At 38.0% G+C, this 27,097-nt stretch overlaps 1 protein-coding gene across 1 annotated transcript in view; it reads left to right on the top strand.

The window, feature by feature from the left end:
* Window positions 1–321: 321 nt before the first annotated feature.
* The window catches only part of LOC138336680 (uncharacterized), a 44,368-nt gene continuing 17,592 nt past the window's right edge, over window positions 322–27,097 (top strand). The window contains 1 exon segment of the mRNA XM_069286216.1: window positions 322–615. Within this exon segment, the coding sequence (XP_069142317.1) occupies window positions 488–615 (128 nt within the window). The 5' untranslated portion in view covers window positions 322–487.

The following is a 27,097-nucleotide window of genomic DNA, read 5'->3' as shown; positions in this document are numbered from 1 at the left end:
GTTCCCAGCCATCGTACATATGCTATACATTGTATGTTTATTCGTCAGTATTTACTTTTTCTAAATTAGACTAACATGAAAAATAGGTAAAATTTTCAAATCACATCTCAGTTGTTATTACACATTACACCCCCCCCCCCCCCCAATATACTCGCATAAAATTGCGTTCACAAACAGTGATGTTTCTGAGTGAAAAGGTTATCGTTTTCAGTTTCCCTGCAACAATTAACACCTTTTGTAATAGTGACGTCAGAATTGCCCACATAAAGTACGTATACATGTACTCAGAAATTTACGCGTAGTGCTTCTAGTAAGATCGATCTATACAGATAAAATATACCTGGTGTTATTCCAGAGTACGTGCCGAAATTTGTGATCACTAGGAAATGGTTTTCTGCAATTTTGTTGTCTTTAAAGAAAGTCTCGATTTAGGGAAAAATAAGACGTTTAGAATTGGCGACCATATCATCTAATTAAAATATCAAACATGCCACACGCACCGTTGCTTAAGTGTAAGACCACCGGCAGGGGCAGACGACATAACCTGCAGACGACAGGCGGTCAAGGTCATCAGAGTCTCGGGATCGTTGGACATGGAAGCATCGCCGTCGGCAGGTAAGTTGATGATTTGTTTTATTTGAAAGATGGCGGACAATGTACATGTATATGGAATGAAAGTCTGTATGTCAAAAGGATTTCGCTAAATTCGTTTGATTCAAGAGGAAGAGAGATCACATGTACATACTGTTATTAAAAGAGGATACTATTTATAAGATATGACTTTGATGTAAAATAATTAGGTACTGGATATATAGTGACCGTACAACACTGTGAGGATATACATTGTACATGTACATTTCAAGTCCATGTAATGCTATGTACTACATAATGTACATGCATACTATCAGTAAGTCAATATATTTTCAGATGTTAGGCCTATCTATGGTGTTTTTTATTCCCTTAGCAAAAAACACTCAGACTTTGTCCTCATTGTCCTAGAAGACGTACGAAACTCAAGATCTGTGTTCGTTTGCAGACTTAAATATAAGGGTTGTCTCCCTTGAAACAATACGAAATTCTATGAAATAGTATGAGGATATGTACGAGTTTTGCTACATATATAATATACAGAATTTATGTTGGTTACAAATCCGTTCCAGGTATCTGTGCCCTGGTATACATTTTAACTTGTAGGCCTATACACAAATCAATACCAGAAGCATCCAAACTAAATTTTAATTGCTTATTTTGAGAATCCCCATTCATATCAGAGGACCAGACTTGACAAGGATGTTTAATTTAAGTCTCACACCTTATCATACAATATAACCTGCGTAGTTATCGACCGTCTCTGTATAAAACCCACCTGCTTATCAAACGACTTTCTTAGGATCCAATATGGCCATTTATAACACAATATGGCCTGTATATAAGTCCACTTGGCTATAGAGATCACTTTTCAAGGATCAGAAACATCATTCAACCTGTGTACAAAGACCCCTGCTTATTGAGACCACTTTCTTAGGGTCCAAAATGGCCATTTAAAACACAATATGGCCTATCTGTAAATACCACTAATTGGCTTTAGAGACCTCTTGTCCCTTGGGTGATCTTGCCAGGTTTGACTGTATTTAGTTTTTCTCTAACAGGCTTACAATAATAATCAAATAATAAGACTTGTTTCATTACACCTCACTATTTACATAATATATATGGAGTAAAAGCATATGTTACAAAATATCAGTTTCATGAGGTATTTGACGGACATTTTGCTTATTTTCATTTTTTAAAAAGATAGATTTGATTTTAAAGACATTTGCTATGTGTTTATTTTTCTTTTTGTCCTGCTCAAAATGTAATTGGCATCAATTTTAAAACTTTAGACTATCTAAAACTATCAAGCTAAATGGATAATTTCATGCATTTAGTTGTGCTTATACAATAAAAAAACATTGTCTCTAACATGTCTCCAACACACTAGCATCATCATTTCAATAGTCTGTCTGGGTAGACCCAGCTGAGATGCTGTCTGCTTCAGTTTGTATTTATTTTATTGGTGTTTTATCCCCACTATGATGTACACAGAATTTGACCTGAATCACATTTCATTTGAAAACTTCTTAATGATGTGCCAGGATATCGCCACAAAATCTGCCCCCTACAATTAATTTGTGCTGCATACCTGTGGGTCATTACCTCCCCTGTCTCTGGGGCGTAATGAGGGCTCAATCGATTTTCTGTTAAATCCGAGTCCAAAATTGTTAAAGTATCTGTCTGTATCTAACATAAAAATGAAACAGTGTCATTCATGTTTTGAAAATCAATTTTCTCAAATGATGGGCCCCCAACATGTTTGTATCAGTCTGCAGTTTGGTTGTATTCCTAACAAGGTTCTCGGCAGCTGTTAAAGGATGGTCGTCCATGCTGCAAGTGTGTTTTGGGAGGCTGCAGTATATTATATTTATCTCATTGTGACTCATGTAACTTTTTATAGTGCTATCTCACTGAAAGATGCTGCCAAACACACAGAGTAATGCCCATCACCTGGTCCTAGTATATTGACCATGGGTCACTCATGTGACAATACTTATTCTGTATTTATATATTACAGAGTTATCTGCCCTTGCATGTAGGTATTGATTGTGATGTCATGGGAGCATAATGTCATATTTTCAGAGAAAACAATGTGGATTTTGCTCACAAAGGATGATGTCACAATGGATTCCTAACCCTAAGGGAGGTAGCTCTGTAATATGCAAAGACAGAATAATATACCCAAGGTGATGAACTTTCACACTATGTAATAGTGGTAGTAAGTGTATTCTCACTATTCTGTAGGTTCTTATATATAGAATCATTTATATGACTGTGCTATGAAATGGGAGAGGGTATAATAGTGTTACCTTCATATATATCTGTCCTCTCCATGTACTGACTGCTGGTCTTTTTCCAGGTACTCTGGCTTTCCTTCACCAAAAAACCTGAAACATCCTTAAATGACCCTGATTGTTAATAGGATATTAAATGATACACCAAATCAATGTAACTTCCGATGATCGTAAGGTTACTGGCTTTGTTTTTGTTTTTGTTTTATATATCAACATAATATTTTTTCAAAAGTGTCTTGTCTCCAATGTGTCTTGTCTCAAATGTGTCTTGTCGTGCTATACCTCTAGCTTTTGGAGTATCCCCCTTCCATCCTTTTGTGCTCTGTCTCATCCAATTCCACTGTGTCTAACTGTGTCCCATCCATATATTGTATAGAGATATTGACACTTTTATGGTGTCTAAACATCATTGATTTACAAACAAGCTAACTCCATTTGATATTTACCTAGATGATACCAAGCTGTCAAAGAACTTCAGGCCTGAGAAAGACATATTTGTGTGAACCCTTGTATTCCAAGGTGGGGACATGTATATATTAGGCATTCTTTACTGCCAAGTGGCCGCCCACTTTTTATACCTAGTCATTGGTACCCCATACTTTGTGGTAATTTACCCCTTTTATACAGGTAAATTGTATCCTTTTTAAGCAGTGTTTATGTTACAGACTTATAATACTGTCTGATTATCGTCAGAGTTAAAGAAGCAGGATACAGTAAATGTGCAGGACATTCGAAGGTTTATATCTACTATGACATTATAACCATATGAAAACTTGGCTGCTCAAATATATAGGTATATCCAGACACCACTAATGAAATAGTACTCTTAAACAGTGATCAGACATAATGATATAATAATTAATAATGGTATAATGGAGGTGGTGATGTTGGTGGGGCGGGGTGGGGGGGAGGGGGGGGGGTGGGGGGGCTCTAATTAGGAGACATGAGCATGAGATTTCCTAGGCAATTCAGACTTGTAATCATTATAGTCTCGGATGCCATGGTTGTTAATTATGTTCAAAAGTAAACTTTAAAATATTAACCTCCCTCAATCCTTAAAATTTCTTCTCGGAACGAGACATACATGTACATATGGTACCATATCATCATTGATGCTGTATTATATATGTACGCTTTTGTATATGCTTAAATACTTTCACATCTCATATCTACCAGTTGACCAATGGTCATATAACTGCCTGCACTAAATACTATCTTTGTGAGAGTGGACAGTTATTGACCCCTTCATCAACACAGGAATTCCTGTGGGAGACAGAATAATTGTAGGCCTAGTAGAGCAGCTTAGATCAAGGTCAGGTGTTGTGACCTTAGAGAGACTTTTGTTAAATACAAATGGAATCTGAAACTGTCTTACTTGTGTTACTTAAACCAATGGACCTTGAAATATTTACGCTTCACTCATAAGAATAATGAGACATATATGACGTTGACCTTTATTCAAGGTCATTTCAGTGAAATATGCAAATCTTTTACCAGCTTTTATTCAATGCCTAATGTACAAAACATTTTTAACTGGTGTTTCATGCTATAGGACTTTAGGCTGTATTTAGTTACTTATGAAACAAAATCCACATGATAAGGTGTTCAGAGGCAAACACCAATCGCAACATCTCGGAGTAATTTCCATCTATTAACATATTTCCAAAGATTACCGGAAATTTTTCCGAGCAGATCCGATTGAGGCATACACATGATGTGCATTATGAAATTATGTCTACTAAGTAAAAGATAGATGATTTCCCTCAATCAGTGTAATGCTGAATACAGACTAGCATCCCTAGGAAATAAATAAATCTAGACCATGGAGTTAGTTACCAAGGGAGAGGTCATGGCAATGAAGGGTAGCAAGTACATTTCAACAGTGAGGCCTTAAAGTTAGTTAAGGTTATAGGTTCATTCCCATTAGGGGAAGGTCAAGGTCATAAGGGCTACAGGTTTATTCTGTAGTAAAAGTCCTTGGTTATAAAGGATAACAGGATCATACTCAAGAGTGAGACCTAGCCATATAAGGTTAAAGGTTCATTCCCTTTAAGGAAAGATCATGAAGGGTGACAAGTTCATTACTAAAGTAAAGGACTAGTCCATAAAGGTTACATGTTCAGTACTAAGGGAATTTCACAGTCATGAAGGGTGACAAGTTCATTACCAAGATAAAGGACTAGTCCATAAAGGTTACAGGTTCATTCCTAATGGAAAGGTCAAGGTTATGAAAGATAACAGGTTCATTTGGTGAGGCCTAGGTCATATAGGGGCTACAGGTTCATTACCATTTAGGTAAGGTCAAGGCTATGAAAGGTTCATTACCAAGGGAATGGTCAAGGCCATGAAGGATTTCAGGTTCATTTCTTAGGGAAAGATCAAGGTAATGAAGGGTTGGAGTTTCATACCTAAGGGAAAGATCAGGGACGTGAATGGTTACATGTTCAGTACCAAGGGAATTTCACGGTCATGAAGGGTAACAGGTTCATTACCAAATGAAAGGTCAGGGCCATGAGGTGGTACAGGTCCATTACCAAGTGAAAGGTCAAGGCCATGAAGGGGTACAGGTTCATAACCAAGTGAAAGGTCAAGGCCATGAAGGGGTATAGGTTCATTACCAAGTAAAAGGTCAAGGCCAAGAAGGGGTACAGGTTCATATCCAAGTGAAAGGTCAAGGCCATGAAGGGGTACAGGTTCATAATCATAACGAAGGGAAATGTCACAGTCAACTCATGAGAGGGTGACAGGTTCATAACCAAGTGAAAGGTCAAGGCCATGAAGGGGTACAGGTTCATAATCATAATGAAGGGAAATGTCACAGTCAACTCATGAGAGGGTGACAGGTTCATAACCAAATGAAAGGTCAAGGCCATGAAGGGGTATAGGTTCATTACCAAGTAAAAGGTCAAGGCCAAGAAGGGGTACAGGTTCATATCCAAGTGAAAGGTCAAGGCCATCAAGGGGTACAGGTTCATAACGAAGGGAAATGTCACAGTCAACTCATAAGAGGGTGACAGGTTCATAACCAAATGAAAGGTCAAGGCCATGAAGGGGTATAGGTTCATTACCAAGTAAAAGGTCAAGGCCAAGAAGGGGTATAGGTTCATAACCAAGTGAAAGGTCACAGTCAACTCATGAGAGGATGAGAGGTTCATAAACAAGTGAAAGGTCAAGGCCATGAAGGGGTACAAGTTCATAACCAAGTGAAAGGTCAAGGCCATGAAGGGGTACAGGTTCATTACCAAGTAAAAGGTCAAGGCCAAGAAGGGGTACAGGTTCATATCCAAGTGAAAGGTCAAGGCCATCAAGGGGTACAGGTTCATAAGGAACGGAAATGTCACATTCAACTCATGAGAGGGTGACAGGTTCATAACCAAATGAAAGGTCAAGGCCATGAAGGGGTATAGGTTCATTACAAAGTAAAAGTTCAAGGCCAAGAAGGGGTCCAGGTTCATATCCAAGTGAAAGGTCAAGGCCATCAAGGGGTACAGGTTCATAATGAAGGGAAATGTCACAGTCAACTCATGAGAGGGTGACAGGTTCATAACCAAATGAAAGGTCAAGGCCATGAAGGGGTATAGGTTCATTACCAAGTAAAAGGTCAAGGCCAAGAAGGGGTATAGGTTCATAACCAAGTGAAAGGTCACAGTCAACTCATGAGAGGGTGAGAGGTTCATAAACAAGTGAAAGGTCAAGGCCATGAAGGGGTATAGGTTCATAACCAAGTGAAAGGTCAAGGCCATGAAGGGGTACAGGTTCATAATCATAACGAAGGGAAATGTCACAGTCAACTCATGAGAGGGTGACAGGTTCATAACCAAATGAAAGGTCAAGGCCATGAAGGGGTATAGGTTCATTACCAAGTAAAAGGTCAAGGCCAAGAAGGGGTACAGGTTCATATCCAAGTGAAAGGTCAAGGCCATCAAGGGGTACAGGTTCATAACAAAGGGAAATGTCACAGTCAACTCATGAGAGGTTGACAGGTTCATAACCAAATGAACGGTCAAGGCCATAAAGGGTTACAGGTTCATTACCAAGTGAAAGGTCAAGGTCATGAAGAATAACAGGTTCATTACAAAGTGAAAGGTCAAGGCGATGAAGGGGGACAGGTGCATTGCTAAGGGAAAGGTCAAGGTTATGAAGAGATATAAGGTCATGAATAGGGTTTGATACCGGTACCTGATACTGATATATGATCAATTTCCAAAGAAAAGACCTAGGCCATGAAGGTTTGGTTTGGTTTGTTTATTTTTACGTCCTATTAACAGCCAGGGTCATGTAAGGACGTGCCAGGTTTGTTGGTGGAGGGAAGCCGGAGTACCCGGAGAAAAACCACCGACCAGCGGTCAGTACCTGGCAACTGCCCCACATGGGATTCGAACCCGCATCCCAGAGGTGGAGGGCTTGTGGTAATATGTCGGGACATCTTAACCACTCGGCCACCGCGGCCCCATGAAGGGAGAGCCACACTGATTTTAATACTATTTCATGATATTCTCCCTAGATTTGAAACAAATAATACACCACTTTAATAAGGTTTTGATGTCCATAAAGATATCTTTACTAATGACCGTAATTTGTAATCCTTGCATACACAAATATCTCATAAAATCTGCTGAGGTTATGTACACAATAGCCTGGATGTTTGAAATTTCTTCACATTTTTACATATTAGGTATATATTGGTGTTTGTATTTGATAATGTTAAGAGTTTTAGCAGCAAAAAATCAAAAGCACATGTACATGTATAAGTATTAAGTGATGAAATATAATATGAGTTGTGAGAAGTGAATTTTAAATTCACTAGAAAGAGACACCAAATAAGATCTGTTGTTTTGTGAATTTTTTATCATTATTTTCTCAAGATGTATTTTTTTTTTTAATTTTATATTACAGATAACATCTTATTAAACTCAATATGCAACACCTTGAAGAAAATGGAATAGCTAAATTACATCATAGAATATTTTAGAACTAGTTGGCCCCAAATTCTATCCCTCTGTTTTACATCTGACTGGCTGACTCTAGACTATCTCATTTCATTTCTGACAATGAATTTCTACATAGTGTCTAAATTGTCCCTTGATGCATGCGACTGTTGTGTTTTTGAGGTGGGAACAAACTACATGTACATGTACAGCATTTGTTGGCTTACCTGAGCAAGCATGTGAAACTGAGTCAGATTTCTGTACGTCTCCTGCTGAGAATTATTGAAATGAAATAAACATCAGCGAAATAGGATTTGTGAGAGAAGAATTTGTAAAATGTTTCAAGTGTGAAGCGCAATAAATCTTGACCAGGCACGGTTTTTGTATATATCATATACTTATACGCTTATTTGGCTCTACACCTCAATTAAGGTTAGAAACTCAAGTGGAGCAGTTGCCTGCAGGTACTGACTGCAGGTTGCTGATTTTTCTCCCGGTATTCTGGTACCTCTACCTCCTAAACTTCAGGCACTACCTTAATTGACCATGGCTGTTAGACCTAGCACATGGGCAATATTTCTTCACATTTGAACACAATTTCATATGAACCAGGACAAAAAAGTTATTAATCTGTTAAGGTTTAAAAACATTACTTTTTAAATGGATATCTTAAATGAAAAAAGTAAATATTGCCTGTAAACGACATAAAACAAATCAAACCATAAATTATATTACATGAGAAATGGACAAACTAACTTCAATTTTATCCTACTATTGATGTAAACTTATAGCAGATAAATTTTCTTTCATTTTACTGATAATAATTTTCTGTGTGCTATACCATGTGGTCTCCTATACCCCAGATATTGTCTTTTCACCAAGATAAGGCACACTTTTCCTCTGTGTTGCTTTGTAGACTTTAAAAGAACATATGCCTTACATGTGGTGTATGTTTACTTGGTCGCTGCTAAGCCGATTACTCGACATCAAAGTGGGCGTGTACCCGCCCAACACTCGAAAGGTCTCGTACAAAACCACCGCTCGATAATTCTCTTCATTTCTAAGTGTTGAAAAAAGGATATAGTTATTTCAAAATCGTTGGTGTGTATGAAATGTTTAGTTCATCGGTCAAGTGTCAAACTTACAGAAGGTCCCATACACCTAAACCCTGTCTCTAATCCTCCGATAGTTCATTTCTTGTATATAATATATATTTTCATTCAATTGGATAAAACGATTTAAAAACTGCAGTTTTGTCGTCTATCAGGGGGACCATATAGGGTATAATATTACATACAGAACATGTCCGCTTACACCTTAATGCTAGCACAGGATACCTTTATGTACAGGGTGATAAAAGAATTTGTCTGCCTAAAAAAAGATAATGAAATATTTACTTGCTAACTTAAGGAGCCATAGTACAAATGTCTTCTTGTTTAATTTGGAACTTGAAACATAATAGGCCCTGAACGCTGTTCTCCTACATGATATTTATATCTCTTAAATAGCCCTGTTTAAACAATGGGCTTGAATTGTTAAGAAAAAGGTCATGTCGGAGTTCCACTGTTCAATGGATTAGCAGGCCTTTATGTATTTATAGACAGGTATAAGCGGTTTATGTACTGTTAATTGTATTTGTATATATCTACACACACCGGGTTTCGCTGTCAAAGTACTTTTCCTGCTTTTGAGTTGTATGCAGGTAAGTTATAGATTAATTATTTCTTCAGTAGAGACACGATAAATCATATGTTTCTCATAAGATTTTTGACAAAAAATTATACTTGATTCTTAAAAGAATTTTACAAAATTGTGAATTTGAAGAAAACAATCTGTGACGTTGAGATATTAAACATTGTAAATTTAAGCAGTTACATGTACATTGTACATGCACAGTGCACCTGAAGTCAGTTTTGGGTATCAGATTCAGGTTGATGTGTTTACACTTATGTATACATGTACCTGATCACGTTTAACTGCCCCAATCGTGCACAGCCCTACTTCCACAAACATGTACATGTATTTAAAAACTACTTTAAAATGTTATGAAATATGCTCTAACATGAATTGTGTTCGAAAAAGTAGAATACCCTTAATTATTTTATGCAAGACCAGATTCTTTTATTTTGACTATCACTTATGCCCCTGTTAAAAATTGAACATAACAGCCAAATTACGGTACTGATATACCTGTTTTTCCTTACAGGTTTTATTTCATATGCACTATGCAGGTAGAGTTTACCTGACATTTAGTAATATCGTTATATTACAAAGGAGTATAGGTATAACAAATTTATGTTTTTTAAGAAATACCTTTGTACGGTAATATAAATTAGATTTAATATATTACAAAGGGAGTAAAATAGGTATAAGCCAAATCCACTGTATGAAGAAGTTTTCATAATGTGTTTAATTTATGTATTTTTAAAATTGGCGGTCACCCTTGCCGGCCAAATACTTTGTATAATAGTTATGCTTGTCTATTTAAAACTGAGGGGGGAAGAAGTTCCAAGATGGCTGCATATTTCGGATATGGTTACCTGCCATTTGATGGAGGCTGTGTCGACCATCTTGGATTTCGGATCGACCCGATAGAATAAAACTGTATAAAGGATCATGGTTTACCAGTGCCTTTTAGAATATCGTATATAGATGGTTATTGCGATATCTTGGAACCATGTGTTTTCAAAATGGGGCTGTGGCGCCATCATTGGATTAGGATCGACCGATAAATAAACAACAACTTTTAGGCAATACCTGTATATATGGTTTACCTGCCTTTTAGGAATACCTGTATATAATGGTTACCTGCCTTTTAGGAATATCTGTATATAATGGTTACTTGCCTTTTAGGAATACCTGTATATAATGGTTACCTGCCTTTTAGGAATATCTGTATATAATGGTTACCTGCCTTTTAGGAATACCTGTATATAATGGTTACCTGCCTTTTAGGAATACCTGTATATAATGGTTACCTGCCTTTTAGGAATATCTGTATATAATGGTTACCTGCCTTTTAGGAATACCTGTATATAATGGTTACCTGCCTTTTAGGAATATCTGTATATAATGGTTACTTGCCTTTAAGGAATACCTGTATATAATGGTTACCTGCCTTTTAGGAATATCTGTATATAAGGGTTACTTGCCTTTTAGGAATACCTGTATATAATGGTTACCTGCCTTTTAGGAATATCTGTATATAATGGTTACTTGCCTTTTAGGAATACCTGTATATAATGGTTACCTGCCTTTTAGGAATATCTGTATATAATGGTTACCTGCCTTTTAGGAATACCTGTATATAATGGTTACCTGCCTTTTAGGAATACCTGTATATAATGGTTACCTGCCTTTTAGGAATATCTGTATATAATGGTTACCTGCCTTTTAGGAATACCTGTATATAATGGTTACCTGCCTTTTAGGAATATCTGTATATAATGGTTACTTGCCTTTAAGGAATACCTGTATATAATGGTTACCTGCCTTTTAGGAATATCTGTATATAATGGTTACTTGCCTTTTAGGAATACCTGTATATAATGGTTACCTGTCTTTTAGGAATATCTCTATATTAATTAAGGTCCCCAGTCTTCTAGGAATACTTATATCAGATGGTAACCTGTTTTTAGGAATACCTGTATATAATGGTTACCTACCTTTTAGGAATACCTGTATATAATGGTTACCTGCCTTTTAGGAATACCTGTATATTAATGATAACCTGTTTTTAGGAATACATGTACCTGTATGATTTTATGACCTTTTATCGATGGATATTTGTATTTTACTAATAGATAAAGACATGATAATGACCAACCTGCCATTAGAAATTACATATAGAAATTTGAAAAACATGGGGAATAAGAGGGGAGAGGATGTACATTGTAAGTGTAAAATTTGGTTGTCACTATCTTAAGACACTACTTGACACTAACGTTGATACTACTTGAATAGTAGTTGAAGTAATGCAAATTCAACTTGAAGAAAACATGCACACACAAAAATGGCACATTTTCCCCACCTACGAAATTGTACACCATCCCGTACAGTATATAGGGAAATATTAAGATTAGAATGTTGACTCACATGTTCTTAATGATGATGAAAATTGACAACTCATCATACATTAGACAAACATAGATGTAGCTAACAGTCGGTAGGATTTTCTCAGAAGGTGATCCACAGCAAAAATATCTATCAGTTCTGCAGTGTTTATGTGTGAATGTTTCAGTTCAACTGTGAAATGAAGGGCTCACCAAGGGTCAAGTTGGGTGAACAACAGAATGAAAGAAAAGAAAAGAAAATTTCATTAACATTAAATGATGCTTAGAATAGGACCCCTTTGTGGCGAGGAACATCAAAAACAGTCAGAGCTGAGATTCTGTCAGAGTAATAACGTGTCAGAGCGTTAAAGAAAATGATCAATGCACATTCGAAATTGTATATAGTATTTTGAGGTGATGACTTGCTGAGAACATCAAAATTGGGAGCTGGCTATTTTGTTGAAAGGCGATATATGATTTTACACCTGACGGATGAAGGTAATTATTAAACACCTGGGAAATCCATCAAAAGTTAATTTAGATCAGGCTGGTGGTGACAGGTGAATTTGACCTTGACAGAATCGCAATACTTTGCTGTTTGATTTGGACAAGTGTATCGCAACCTAATTGAATTAAGCAATGATAAAAAACACACAAGATTGAAAGCCTATTTAATCTGGACACCTAGCTGTAAACCTGTATTATCTGAACATCTGTATAAACCAGACATTTACTAATTAGCCCAACTGTATACATTTATATGTAAACCTGTATTATCTTGACTTTTGTATATACCAGATAACTATACATTTCTGTGTAACCCTTCTAATCTGGACACCTGTATAAACCAGACAACTAGGCCCCACTGTATACATTTCTGTGTAACCCTGTATAATTTGGATACTTCGGCCCCAGTGTATACATTTCTATGGTACCTGGATCTTCTACACTGAAATATTAATCTCAGTATAAAACCTACCTATCCTTGTAGAAAATGTTGGCCCTCTTTTAATGTTGGGTTTTAAATGCTGATTCAAATTGTTAATCTGAAATTTTTGATAAAAACTTGATGTGACATTTGTATGCTATAAAGAACAGTAATTGTGTGTGGTTCACATGTTTCTGACAACACGACACCACCAATTAACGTTGATGGACATAGCTACTTTTTTACTGACTATTCACCGCCACGATCTCGGTGGTAGTTATGACATAAACTGTTCTTTTTTTATGTGTCTGTTGGACGTTTTTATGCACGATTTATGGGGTGTTATTCGAACACATAGAGAAAATATCTCACTTTGAGTTCTTTTTTATGTTTAATTTATGACGGTCTCGCCAAAATCTGTCATAGAATAGAAGTAAGCACCGTCTGTCTGTTCTGACTGTGGTCCCTATAGAACTACAGTATTGTCATTCATCTCTCTTAAGGCTTTATCTTATATCTCACAATTTTTAGAACAGTTATTTCCCTTATATATACATTCTATTACCAGCACATATTTGAAATGCTTTGAAAAACAATACTAAGAATATTTGCTTTGCAAAAGTCTTGGGGAGTCGAATTCGAATTTAACTCTTCTTCATCACATATTAGATAGTTGAATTGCGAACAAAAATTGTTGGCACGGTTTTGAATTTTGGACACCAAATACATTCTTTAGGCTTAGCAGGTGTAACAAAGAGCCTGCTTTATGCTTTGTCACTTTTACCAGAGACAGTATGTGTGATGGATTTCATTATAAGAGTCTCTAGCTGCCAACAACAGCAAATAAAAACATCTTCAGTAATATTTTGGAATAATTATTTTTTAAGATATATTGAGTTTTTGCTTTTGCTATGTTTAATTTTATCTTCATTTTTAAAGAGGATGGTGCTTTAATTACACTGATAGCAAAAAAAAAAGTATTTTCTTAATGTGATGAATAAAAACGTTGGATGCATGATAACATGACAAATCGGATAAAAACAATTTTGTTGAAAAAGGATAAAAAAAAGTTCACATCAGAAAATTGCCCAATAAATCATTTAAAAATCCAATTTCGTTTTAAAATATCAAATACAAAAATGTAGATCTGCAACCCAAAATACATAAAATAATTTCTGATGATCAATGTGTGTGTTGTTTATAGCACCTGGCTGATAGACTTATTGATATTTACGGTCACACTGAGCTACGATCTGTGACTGATCATATCTGTGTGTATTAGAGTGAGACGTTACATAGGGAGGAGTAGTCCACTCCACAGGGGTCGTAAGCAGAACGAAATGATGGATTGGAAACAAAAGCTGTGTTTTTTTCTGGTGAGAGCTCAATTAGTCTTGTGTGAAGCAGATAAATGGATGATACTTTTGTATCACCGTGGTATCTATAGAGATATGTAGACTGATCTTATGTAAGGAGGAATATGTTCCCAGATACTCTGTACTAAACCGTAAGTGAAGCTTCATTCCATTCACTAAGAAATATTTCTGATATAATCTGAACTTACTTTTCTTAACCACTGTAGACATATCTTTTGTACAAGCATATTTTGATCTGTTTAATATTGTGTAATTTGAACATATTTCTTTTCGTTTACGAAAAAAATAATTGATTACATGCCAAAAGAAAATTTCTGATCATACTTAAATATGAAAAAATCAAATCATTAAAAAAGATGTATTACAATAAAATGTATTTTTGTTTGACAAAAATGGCCTAAATGAAAGTTTTCTGGCTCCCTAAATGTGGAGGTAGTCTCCCCTCTACTGGTGTATCCCATACAGTGAGGCAGGCCATGGGACTTCCCCAGAGGTGGGGTAAGTCTCTCCTGTACTGATGTATCCCATACAGTGAGGCCCTTGGACTTCTCCAGAGGAGCGGAGTAGTCTCTCCTGTACTGATGTATCCCATACAGTGAGGCCCTGGGACTTCCCCGGAGGTGAGGGTAGTCTCTCCTGTACTGGTGTATCCCATACAGTGAGGTCCTGGGACTTCCCCAGAGGTGGGGGTAGTCTATCCTGTACTGGTGTATCCCATACAATGAGGCCCTGGGACTTCCCCAGAGGTAGGGATAGTCTCTCCTGTACTGGTGTATCCCATACAATGAGGCCCTGGGACTTCCTCAGAGGTGGGGGTAGTCTCTCCTGTACTGATGTATCCCATACAGTGAGGCCCTGGGACTTCCCCAGAGGTGGGGGTAGTCTCTCCTGTACTGATGTATCCCATACAGTGAGGCCCTGGGACTTCCCCAGAGGTGGGGGTAGTCTCTCCTGTACTGATGTATCCCATACAGTGAGGCCCTGGGACTTCCCCAGAGGTGGGGGTAGTCTCTCCTGTACTGATGTATCCCATACAGTGAGGCCCTGGGACTTCCCCAGAGGTGGGGGTAGTCTCTCCTGTACTGGTGTATCCCATACAGTGAGGACCTGGGACTTCTCCAGAGGTGGCAGTAGTCTCTCCTGTACTGATGTATCCCATACAGTGAGGCCCTGGGACTTCTCCAGAGGTGGGGGTAGTCTCTCCTGTACTGATGTATCCCATACAGTGAGGCCCTGGGACTTCCCCAGAGGTGGGGGTAGTCTCTCCTGTACTGATGTATCCCATACAGTGAGGCCCTGGGACTTCCCCAGAGGTGGGGGTAGTCTCTCCCTGTACTGGTGTATCCCATACAGTGAGGCCCTGGGACTTCCCCAGAGGTGGGGGTAGTCTCTCCTGTACTGGTGTATCCCATACAGTGAGGCCCTGGGACTTCCCCGGAGGTGGGGGTAGTCTCTCCTGTACTGGTGTATCCCATACAGTGAGGCCCTGGGACTTCCCCAGAGGTGGGGGTAGTCTATCCTGTACTGGTGTATCCCATACAGTGAGGCCCTGGGACTTCCCCAGAGGTGGGGGTAGTCTCTCCTGTACTGGTGTATCCCATACAGTGAGGCCCTGGGACTTCCCCAGAGGTGGGGGTAATCTCTCCTGTACTATGGTGTATCCCATACAGTGAGGCCCTGGGACTTCCCCGGAGGTGGGGGTAATCTCTCCTGTACTGGTGTATCCCATACAGTGAGGCCCTGGGACTTCCCCGGAGGTGGGGGTAGTCTCTCCTGTACTGGTGTATCCCATACAGTGAGGCCCTGGGACTTCCCCGGAGGTGGGGGTAGTCTCTCCTGTACTGGTGTATCCCATACAGTGAGGCCCTGGGACTTCCCCGAGGTGGGGGTAGTACTGGTTATCCTGAGGCCCTGGGACTTCCCCGAGGTGGGGGTATCTCTCCTGTACTGGTGTATCCATACAGTGAGGCCCTGGGACTTCCCCGAGGTGGGGGTATCTCTCCTGTACTGGTGTATCCCATACAGTGAGGCCCTGGGACTTCCCCGGAGGTGGGGGTATCTCTCCTGTACTGGTGTATCCCATACAGTGAGGCCCTGGGATCCCGGAGGTGGGGGTATCTCTCCTGTACTGGTGTATCCCATACAGTGAGGCCCTGGGACTTCCCGGAGGTGGGGGTAGTCTCTCCTGTACTGGTGTATCCCATACAGTGACAGTGAGGCCCTGGGACTTCCCCGGAGGTGGGGGTAATCTCTCCTGTACTGGTGTATCCCATACAGTGAGGCCCTGGGACTTCCCCGGAGGTGGGGGTAATCTCTCCTGTACTGGTGTATCCCATACAGTGAGGCCCTGGGACTTCCCGGAGGTGGGGGTAATCTCTCCTGTACTGGTGTATCCCATACAGTGAGGCCCTGGGACTTCCCCGGAGGTGGGGGTAGTCTCTCCTGTACTGGTGTATCCCATACAGTGAGGCCCTGGGACTTCCCCGGAGGTGGGGGTAATCTCTCCTGTACTGGTGTATCCCATACAGTGAGGCCCTGGGACTTCCCCGGAGGTGGGGGTAGTCTCTCCTGTACTGGTGTATCCCATACAGTGAGGCCCTGGGACTTCCCCGGAGGTGGGGGTAGTCTCTCCTGTACTGGTGTATCCCATACAGTGAGGCCCTGGGACTTCCCCAGAGGTGGGGGTAATCTCTCCTGTACTGGTGTATCCCATACAGTGAGGCCCTGGGACTTCCCCGGAGGTGGGGGTAATCTCTCCTGTACTGGTGTATCCCATACAGTGAGGCCCTAGGACTTCCCCGGAGGTGGGGGTAGTCTCTCCTGTACTGGTGTATCCCATACAGTGAGGCCCTGGGACTTCCCCGGAGGTGGGGGTAATCTCTCCTGTACTGGTGTATCCCATACAGTGAGGCCCTGGGACTTCCCCGGAGGTGGGGGTAATCTCTCCTGTACTGGTGTATCCCATACAGTGAGGCCCTGGGACTTCCCCGGAGGTGGGGGTAGTCTCTCCTGTACTGGTGTATCCCATACAGTGAGGCCCTGGGACTTCCCCGGAGGTGGGGGTAGTCTCTCCTGTACTGGTGTATCCCATACAGTGAGGCCCTGGGACTTCCCCGGAGGTGGGGGTAGTCTCTCCTGTACTGGTGTATCCCATACAGTGAGGCCCTGGGACTTCCCCGGAGGTGGGGGTAGTCTCTCCTGTACTGGTGTATCCCATACAGTGAGGCCCTGGGACTTCCCCGGAGGTGGGGGTAGTCTCTCCTGTACTGGTGTATCCCATACAGTGAGGCCCTGGGACTTCCCCGGAGGTGGGGGTAATCTATCCTGTACTGGTGTATCCCATACAGTGAGGCCCTGGGACTTCCCCGGAGGTGGGGGTAGTCTCTCCTGTACTGGTGTATCCCATACAGTGAGGCCCTGGGACTTCCCCAGAGGTGGGGGTAGTCTATCCTGTACTGGTGTATCCCATACAGTGAGGCCCTGGGACTTCCCCGGAGGTGGGGGTAATCTATCCTGTACTGGTGTATCCCATACAGTGAGGCCCTGGGACTTCCCCGGAGATGGGGGTAGTCTGTCCTGTACTGGTGTATCCCATACAGTGAGGCCCTGGGACTTCCCCAGAGGTGGGGGTAATCTATCCTGTACTGGTGTATCCCATACAGTGAGGCCCTGGGACTTCCTCCAGAGGTGGGGGTAATCTATCTCCTGTACTGGTGTATCCCATACAGTGAGGCCCTGGGACTTCCTCGGAGATGGGGGTAGTCTCTCCTGTACTGGTGTATCCCGTACAGTGAGGCCCTGGGACTTCCCCGGAGGTGGGGGTAGTCTCTCCTGTACTGGTGTATCCCATACAGTGAGGCCCTGGGACTTCCCCGGAGGTGGGGGTAGTCTGTCCTGTACTGGTGTATCCCATACAGTGAGGCCCTGGGACTTCCCCGGTAGTCTGTCCTGTACTGGTGTATCCCATACAGTGAGGCCCTGGGACTTCCCCGGAGGTGGGGGTAGTCTGTCCTGTACTGGTGTATCCCATACAGTGAGGCCCTGGGACTTCCCCAGAGGTAGGGATAGTCTGTCCTGTACTGGTGTATCCCATACAGTGAGGCCCTGGGACTTCCCCGGAGGTGGGGGTAGTCTATCCTGTACTGGTGTATCCCATACAGTGAGGCCCTGGGACTTCCCCGGAGGTGGGGGTAATCTATCCTGTACTAGTGTATCCCATACAGTGAGGCCCTGGGACTTCCCCGGAGGTGGGGGTAGTCTTTGCTCTACCATTAAGTGTACATAGTTGTGTGTGAGGCCTGACAGTGTTGTGACAGTAAAAATCGTTTGGTAATAGAAAATGTCACATATGGTTACTAGTGATAATGTGGGAACACATACTTGACAAGGAGGGTTAGAGGATGTTAAACAGTGGTGGACAGGTAAGTATCAACCATAAATATTTACCTTAATTACTCTGTCTTTATTGATATCCATCTACCATTGAATGGTTTTTGTAAGAATTACAACATATTGTTTCAGAGTACTTGAATGCAAAATAGAACAGGAATGGGTGCATAAATATATGATCTATCAATGATACTTATTTTGATTTCTGTAGCGTTTTATCAATATCTATAAGGTATACCTACTGAGTAAAATATAACTTGACTGGTGGAATTGAATATTATCATATATTGAATTACGCAAAACTAAACTGACGATTTGAGGGGAAAGGGGAAAAATGCAAGTTTATAAAAGTAGGGATGTTTTTAAATATGAAGTTGTTGGGTTTTTTTTTTTTTTTGGGGGGGGGGGGGATTCAATAAATATAGACTAGAAATTCTTCAGTTTATATTTTCTAAATTGAACAGAACACAGTTAAGAAGAAAATCTCAATGAAAAGAGGGCAGTGCATTTATACAGTTTTATTCCATATTAATCTAAAATTTTCGGTTTATACAGAAGCATTATATAGAGATAGTCATATATATTGGGTATCTATTTATTTCATTTTGATTCTAGGTAATTCATACAGGTGAATTATTTTTTTTCTTTAAAATTGTATATTGGACAATCAGGGTACATAGAATAATTATATGTAGTATCTCTGTTTGTAGTCATCCTCCAATAGATAGATAGATACCTTATCCATCCACAATGTGTCAAAACGTCACTTAAGATTGAACATATTAATCTTAGAACTTATTTGTGCCATAGACTTCCTGTTGTGTGGTTTCAATTAGAATCAGATGTTATATCTGACCATGAATAATGAGAGAGCATCTGAGGATGATTTGTCCTAGACGAAGGTTAAAGATGGAGAACATCAAAATAGAAATCCTATGGATATTTTAAAAATAAAAATCACATCACTCATGTGGCAAACCAGAGACAATTTTATCTGATGAATACAGCAGCAGAAAAATTAGTATTTTCTTCAGTAACAGAATTTACTTCCTTAACACTATTGCCATCATTGAAAAGTTTGAACATTTTATTTTACCAAAGAATAAAAGTACTTAAAATAATTGATTGCATTCTGAAAAAATCTGTGGCATTCCATATAGAGTAAGATACTGATTACATTCGCTACAAAAACAAGTTATTGTTAATGGTATGTATTTTTGGCTTAATTAAACATGGATATATTTACATCATTAAACATGAATTATTGTTCAAATTATAAGGTTTGTATTTGCTTTGTCTGCAGTGGAGCATTTTTAAACTAAATTCATATCAAATTTTGATTAGCCATTATTTGCTAGATTATCTGTATACCTCTAAAATGGACGGATACTGAGCACAGAATATCAGAGATAGATAAAAGCTACTTTGATAATATACCATTATCTCTAGTTTTCCCTTGCATTTGGTTTCCATGGAACCAGACGTAAATTTCAAATTATAAACTGGTTATACAGAGAAGGAAGGTCGCTACTAATACCTAATCTGTCATGGATCCAAATCACTGGAGGAGGATCATATATTTTAATCTAGTGAAGACAGCATATTTCACAGAGAGTTAGTAAAGAACATTGATAAACGGTTCTGTACTAACCTCCATATATGTACAACACCTACCAGGGTATGGGAAAATCCAGAAATAATGCAGTTGTCATGACAACAATGGTGGTATCCATATGATTTGTAGGGTAAATAGGAAAAGGTAAATGTATACTGTAAACCAACTAATCTTTGTGTGCAAGTAAATTTTATGTATTTCGCAGACAAATTGAAATTGCGAAAAATAAATCATCCAAAAAGCGTAGGATATAAGTACATTGGAAACTTTTGACTCTAAATTGCAAAATTAAATGCTAAAAAATATAGTTAGGCATATAAACGCGAAAATTAAGTCGCTGAGACTTATATTATATAAGGGACAAATAGATGAAGAAATGAGTCCATAACACAGAAGTAAAGCAATGTGTCCATTGGGTGTCTTACACATGGCAAGTATTGGACAAATGTTAAGCAATGTGTCCATTAGGTGTCTTACAGGGAAAATGTTGGACAGAGGTGAAGCAATGTATCCACGAGGTGTCTAACAGAGCAAATATAGGACAAGGTGAAACAATGTGTCCATATGGTATCTTACAGGGCAAATAAAGGACAGAGGTGAAGAGATATGTCCTTATAAGGGAAATATTTGTAAAATGGAGTTAAACTTTGGACAGAAAGCGACGGGCCTTTAAAAGATTTAAAGGAGGCTTTGGAGAACATTTGTATCAAGAAAGAAAACTAATCTATCACCAGAGTAATTAATAAAGATAATTAAATTTTCTAATGGAAACAAAAATTTATTTCACACTCCAGCATGGTTCTGCTGAGTTATGATTGGAGAAATATCCAGCAGATCGTTACAAAATATTGCCTGTGGGTGAGAACGCACAAATTACTTTATCGATTAGTTTTGGCTGGGTGAAGTATGGAAGACCGAGATTTGAATAATGGGATGGATATTGATATACTGAACACATTAGAAAATCACTTATACAGATCCTATAGTGCAGAAGTGTTCTATTCAGAATAAATATTACCATTCTCCGGAATTATCACCTAGCCCCCAGACTTCTAAATAATGGCATTATGTGTTACAGAATCAATATTCTGTTGTTTTTTTCTGCTGAAAATAAGTTATGGTTGTCAAGGAGTTAGCATAAATCATGGAGCATCATATTATTAGATCATGACAGAAATGATTATTTATTGAACGCATGTGATTCTCTTTGTTAGATCTGTATGGTAGGGCAGACTTTTACGAGGAGACAATACAGTACCATATCAGTTTAATATACACAGAAAAATCCAGAATCTTTTTTGTTTTTTAGCTGGGGGAGGGTATTAATTTTGATCCTGCCACAAGTTTGCTTTCAAACTTACATACCTGTGTGTACTTCTTATCAATTTTGTTGAAAAAGCGGGTCCAAATGTCAATGATTTATAAAAAAAAAACAGTTACTTGAACAAGCTAAAGGTCATAGGTGATAGACTTAATGTCATAGGTAAAGGTCATATATAGGTGAAAGGCTAAAGGTCGATCATGTCACTAAACAGGTACAATTGAATTAACACCTGTGACTTATAAATAACTAGTAATTTGATAAAATTGGGATTGTACATTATGTATGTGTACTATTGTTGGAATGTCATCTAATAGTGAGCTCGATATTGGATGATCAGTGTGTGAGAGCTTGGTTTAAATATAAGCACCTTTAAAGCAGTGAGCTACTTAATCAAGGATTTAAGACTTCTTTGATAACACACTTATCTCCTGATTGAGCCAAATCTGATTTTGTTTATGTATCAAAGGTTTATTTGAGCTTACATTATCAGTGAGTCAGAGCTATAATTAGTAAGTAAAAGCTGTAATATAGCTTACATATTTAGTAATGAGGAGATTTGAGAGCTTTATTTAGATTTGAGAGCTTTATTAGAGCTTTATTTAGATTTGAGAGCTTTATTTAGATTTGAGAGCTTTATTTAGATTTAAGAGCTTTATTTAGATTTGAGAGCTTTATTTAGATTTGAGAGCATTATTCAGATTTAAGAGCTTTATTTAGATTTCAGAGCTTTATTTAGATTTGAGAGCTTTATTTAGATTTAAGAGCTTTATTTAGATTTGAGAGCTTTATTTAGATTTGAGAGCATTATTAAGATTTAAGAGCTTTATTTAGATTTCAGAGCTTTATTTAGATTTGAGAGCTTTATTTAGATTTAAGAGCTTTATTTAGATTTGAGAGCTTTATTTAGATTTGAGAGCTTTATTTAGATTTAAGAGCTTTATTTAGATTTCAGAGCTTTATTTAGATTTGAGAGCTTTATTTAGATTCGAGAGCTTTATTTAGATTTGAGAGCTTTATTTAGATTTAAGAGCTTTATTTAGATTTGAGAGCTTTATTTAGATTTGAGAGCTTTATTTAGATTTGAGAGCTTTATTTAGATTTGAGAGCTTTATTTAGATTTAAGAGCTTTATTTAGATTTGAGAGCTTTATTTAGATTGGAGAGCTTTATTTAGATTTGAGAGCTTTATTTAGATTTGAGAGCTTTATTTAGATTTGAGAGCTTTATTTAGATTTGAGAGCTTTATTTGAGCTTACATTGTTAGCGAGTCAGAGCTTAGTACCTAAATTGATAGGTAATGACATACTTTCTGATTGAATAAGAGCTTACCTTATTGTGTTAAAGATTGTTTGTCAGTTTTATCAATTTTGGTCAATAAGCCAGATCTTGATATTGTCAGTGAGCTTCTTACAGCACACTTTAATTTAGTTTACTTTGGCAGTGAGCTACGTACAGCTTGCTTTCTCACTTTGGTCAATAAGTCAGAGCTTGCTATTGACAGTGAGCTACATATGTACTTATAGCTTACTTTCTCACTTTGGTCAATAAGTCAGAACTTGTTATTGTCAGTGCACTACTTACAGCACACTTTAATTTGGTCAATAAGTCAGAACTTGTTATTGTCAGTGCACTACTTACAGCACACTTTAATTTGGTCAATAAGTCAGAACTTGCTATTGTCAGTGCACTACTTACAGCACACTTTAATTGGGTCAATAAGTCAGAGCTTGCTATTGATAGTGAGCTACGTACAGCTTACTTTCTCACTTTGGTAAGTCAGAGCTTGATATTGACAGTGAGCTACGTACAGCTTACTTTCTCACTTTGGTCAATAAGTCAGAGATTGATATTTGTCAGTGAGCCACAGCTTTAACTTTCTCAGTGGTTGTAGAGTTTGCTCCAATACCTGGATGCGTGAGCATGCAGTCAGGATACCACTGGGTGAGGGTTCTACACATACCAAAAGGTACAATACAAATGCAAGTTCTGGATTTCAATTTTTATTTCATATAAAATTAATTTTGTGGGTTGTGCAATATACACAATAATATGTAGCCAACAATACAACAAATATTCCTTTCAGTTTTTATAGTTGTTTAATTTCTAAGTGATGAAAAAAGCTACTTAAAATTCATCCACGCTTCTTCGTTCACATTCAATTAATATTCTTCTATGACGAAAACTACATATGAATATGCTCTTGCAAATCATTGTGTTGAGTTGGGTGGGAAGAACATGGTTGACTGATTGGGTATAGTAAAAATGGTGTAATAAGTTTTACATTCTATAGCATGCACATTCAGAAGGCAGGATACGTATATAAGAGGAATTCATTTTTAATAGTACCTCGAAAAGTTCTTTCCCCTTGGTTAAATTTTGACTAATTTCATATCAAATTTCAATAAATCAACGCAAGAAAAATGAGTTGTAATACCTGTTGTATATTCATATGTAAGCAACCCCTTCATTGCTTTGATATCAAATATGAATCTTGTTTTGGTTTTTTTTTCAATTATGTAGAAAGTAGCGCATCCCAGGTATTTATGCTATTCTGTTTTATTGCATATCATAAAAAAATATTAATAAAAAATCAAATCTGCTGACTTTCATGTAAAACAGATATACATATGCATATACAGTCCAATCTGTCTATAAAAACCACCCAATGCACAAAGAAAAATCTCTTTATAGCCAGGTGGTCTTTATACACAGGTTAAAATTGTCATATTATGCAGATGGTCTTTATATAGAGGTGGACACAAAGGCAGTTTTTACTAAAACATATAATTCATGAGAATTTGAAGAGCATTATTGCTAAAGCTAACAGTTCATTTTTTATTTATTTTTACAAATATGTCATTATCATAGAGAAAGTTCAATCAAAAGAAATTTTCTTAAATCTTTACTATTTATTTTATTATCTTTAGTAACCAGGCAATTAAAGAAGATGATAACATTAGGTGAAAACACCTCCTATTAATTGTCCTGTTGTGTTTATAAGTAGTGATGGTATTGGAGCTCCATGACAGATAGATCTGTAAGAGTTGCCTTAAATTATGTCGACAAACAAAATGTATCATTTTGGTGTTAGGATTTTTTTTTCACTTTTTATACCAGATAGATAATGAGATTTTAATGTATGCTATTGTTATGTACATCGCACATCATGTAGGATACGTTCGAGGGTACACCACTAAGGCCTACATATTATGATATATACAATTAAAACATATACTTCCCAACCTAGCTTAAACACACACACACATATATATATGTATGTACCTGTGGTTGGGGTCAAAAGTTGATTATAAAAAATATGGTGATCAATATGACCATATTCACACATGAACCTGTCTCCTTTTTTTATAAAACATGCAAATACATCATATCTTTTTATTGTAGGGGACATCTCACTCCCTTTCAAAACAAAATATTTTGTTTGTAAGCTTAGTGATTGTAAAGTAATTTGAAAAAATATGCATTATTTGATTTCTTTAGTGCATATTAGAGTTATCTCCCTTCTAGAATCTATATCTGTTATTTGTATTTTCATAAATTTTAGATCAGACATCCTTTACTACTGATTTAATATCTATATCAGGGTATGTGTCTTTAACATATGTTACCTTAATTAATGACATCTTGTTAGGGACCAGAGTCTGAGTATGGTGTGTTTGTACTCTAAGTGAAAAATGATTTAGCTGTCATTACATATTTCCACCTAGTTATCTCCCCTTTGATATCTAATGAGGTCAGTGAGTACAAATTAGTGTACGAGACAGACGGAGGTTCTGTTCCGTTGAAGTGTTCCACTGCAGAACATAACACATCAATTATAATTATCAACCGTTTTGATTGTGCATAATTGATAAAATCGTAGTTACATGTTTACTTCATTATTACGGAGTAGCTTCAGTCTAACTCGTTCTGTAATGTATAGTGTCTGTAGTGTCTGTAAGTAGATATCCATGTAACATTATAACATAGGTAAACTTGCTGGATAATGAGCACCTCAAGCCTCTGAAGGATAAGGGGGGGTAACTCCTCATACCTGTATATACTCCCCTCCTCCCTAGTAATGACAGCCTAAATCCTCCCCATAATTAATCTATATCTACCATGATATTATATAATGGACAAAAAATGAAGTTGAAGCGTATGTAATTATACACTGTACTTGCTAATATATGATGATTAATTGTCTTCATTTTCTAATTCTGAGGAAAAATATATTGCTTAATCTATTTACTAAATAAAACTTGATCTAAACTACTGTAGAATACACATATTATAGTGGAGAATTTTACCTGACATACAAGGTAACAAACTAGGAAGGAAGCCAACTTCTTATTTACCGCCATTGACTTGAAGGACCCCATGGGACTGTACACTATTACCATTATACACCGTACAACCCATTAGGCCTCTTGTTATGTTGTAGTAATCCATGTTAAATCTCTATTACATTTATTACCTCATAATTAAAGCGTTTTGTCTATGACTCTGTACAGTAGATATACCTATTTGGAGTGAAATTACATTCCAAAGATATGAAGGATACAGACACAGTATTTAGGGGTAAGATCATGTTTTCTTTGAAGTTTGGAGAAGAACAACTTATGGTGACACCAGGCCAAATACCTCGGGTTTCTCTCTCTGATATTTACTACTCAGTAAGGGTATAGCAATATCCACTGGGACAAACTTTCTTTATATTGCAGTTTTAATAAAGGTGTTTTAATGGAGATGTTTTGATGGAGATTGGAGATGTTTTAATGGAGATTGGAGATATTTTAATGGAAATTGAAGATGCTATAATGGAGATTGGAGATTTTTTAATGAAGATGGAATATGTTTTAATGGCGATTGGAGATGTTTTAATGGAGATGGGAGATGTTTTAATAGAGATTGGAGATGATTGGAGATGTTTTAATCGAGATTCTAGTTTTATAAAAGTTTAGAACATAGTATGCTTGTAATAATGATGAATGTGATACAGAAGACAATGCAATAGTACAGAGAAAAGGTTCTAAAATACATGTAGTGTAGGGCATATAGAAAGAAAACTCTTAAGGGGTGTTTAGTAACTTTGAGGGTCTTACCATGCAGGTTTTAATTGGTGAGTTTATTTCACCTTCTATGACCAGGAAGGGTCATTTAAGGACATACCAGGTTTACAAGGTTAAGTAAGTTTATACTGTGACCTTGCAATCAGGTGACCAACATTAACTGTTACCTTTAAACAACTTCTTTTTCAAAAGCAGGAGGCCAAGAGACCTGATATCGGGCCTATACCATACTAGGGCATAGGCCCACCAAGTTGGTTCAAAAGAATGACCTTGAGCTTATTCAAGGTCACAGAGGTTCAAAAGGCTTAAATCATTTATCATATCTTGTCAATAATAAACTCCATTCAAGGCCAAAGGGGTCTAATAGGCTAAAATTTTAAAAGGACTTCTTTGTAACTAACCAAGGCTTAGAGACCTGATAATGGGCCTGTACCATGTTGCAATCTATGGTACCAAAGTTTTCATACATAGAAAATGTTGTTGACTCTCTTATGTCTTTAGCTTGCACCAACATGATTACCAGGTAGCA

The sequence above is a fragment of the Argopecten irradians genome, chromosome 12, assembly GCF_041381155.1.
Source record: "Argopecten irradians isolate NY chromosome 12, Ai_NY, whole genome shotgun sequence".
Classification (NCBI taxonomy): domain Eukaryota; kingdom Metazoa; phylum Mollusca; class Bivalvia; order Pectinida; family Pectinidae; genus Argopecten; species Argopecten irradians.
Note: the sequence above shows the minus strand (reverse complement) of the source record. Positions and strands in the feature narration are given on the sequence as shown.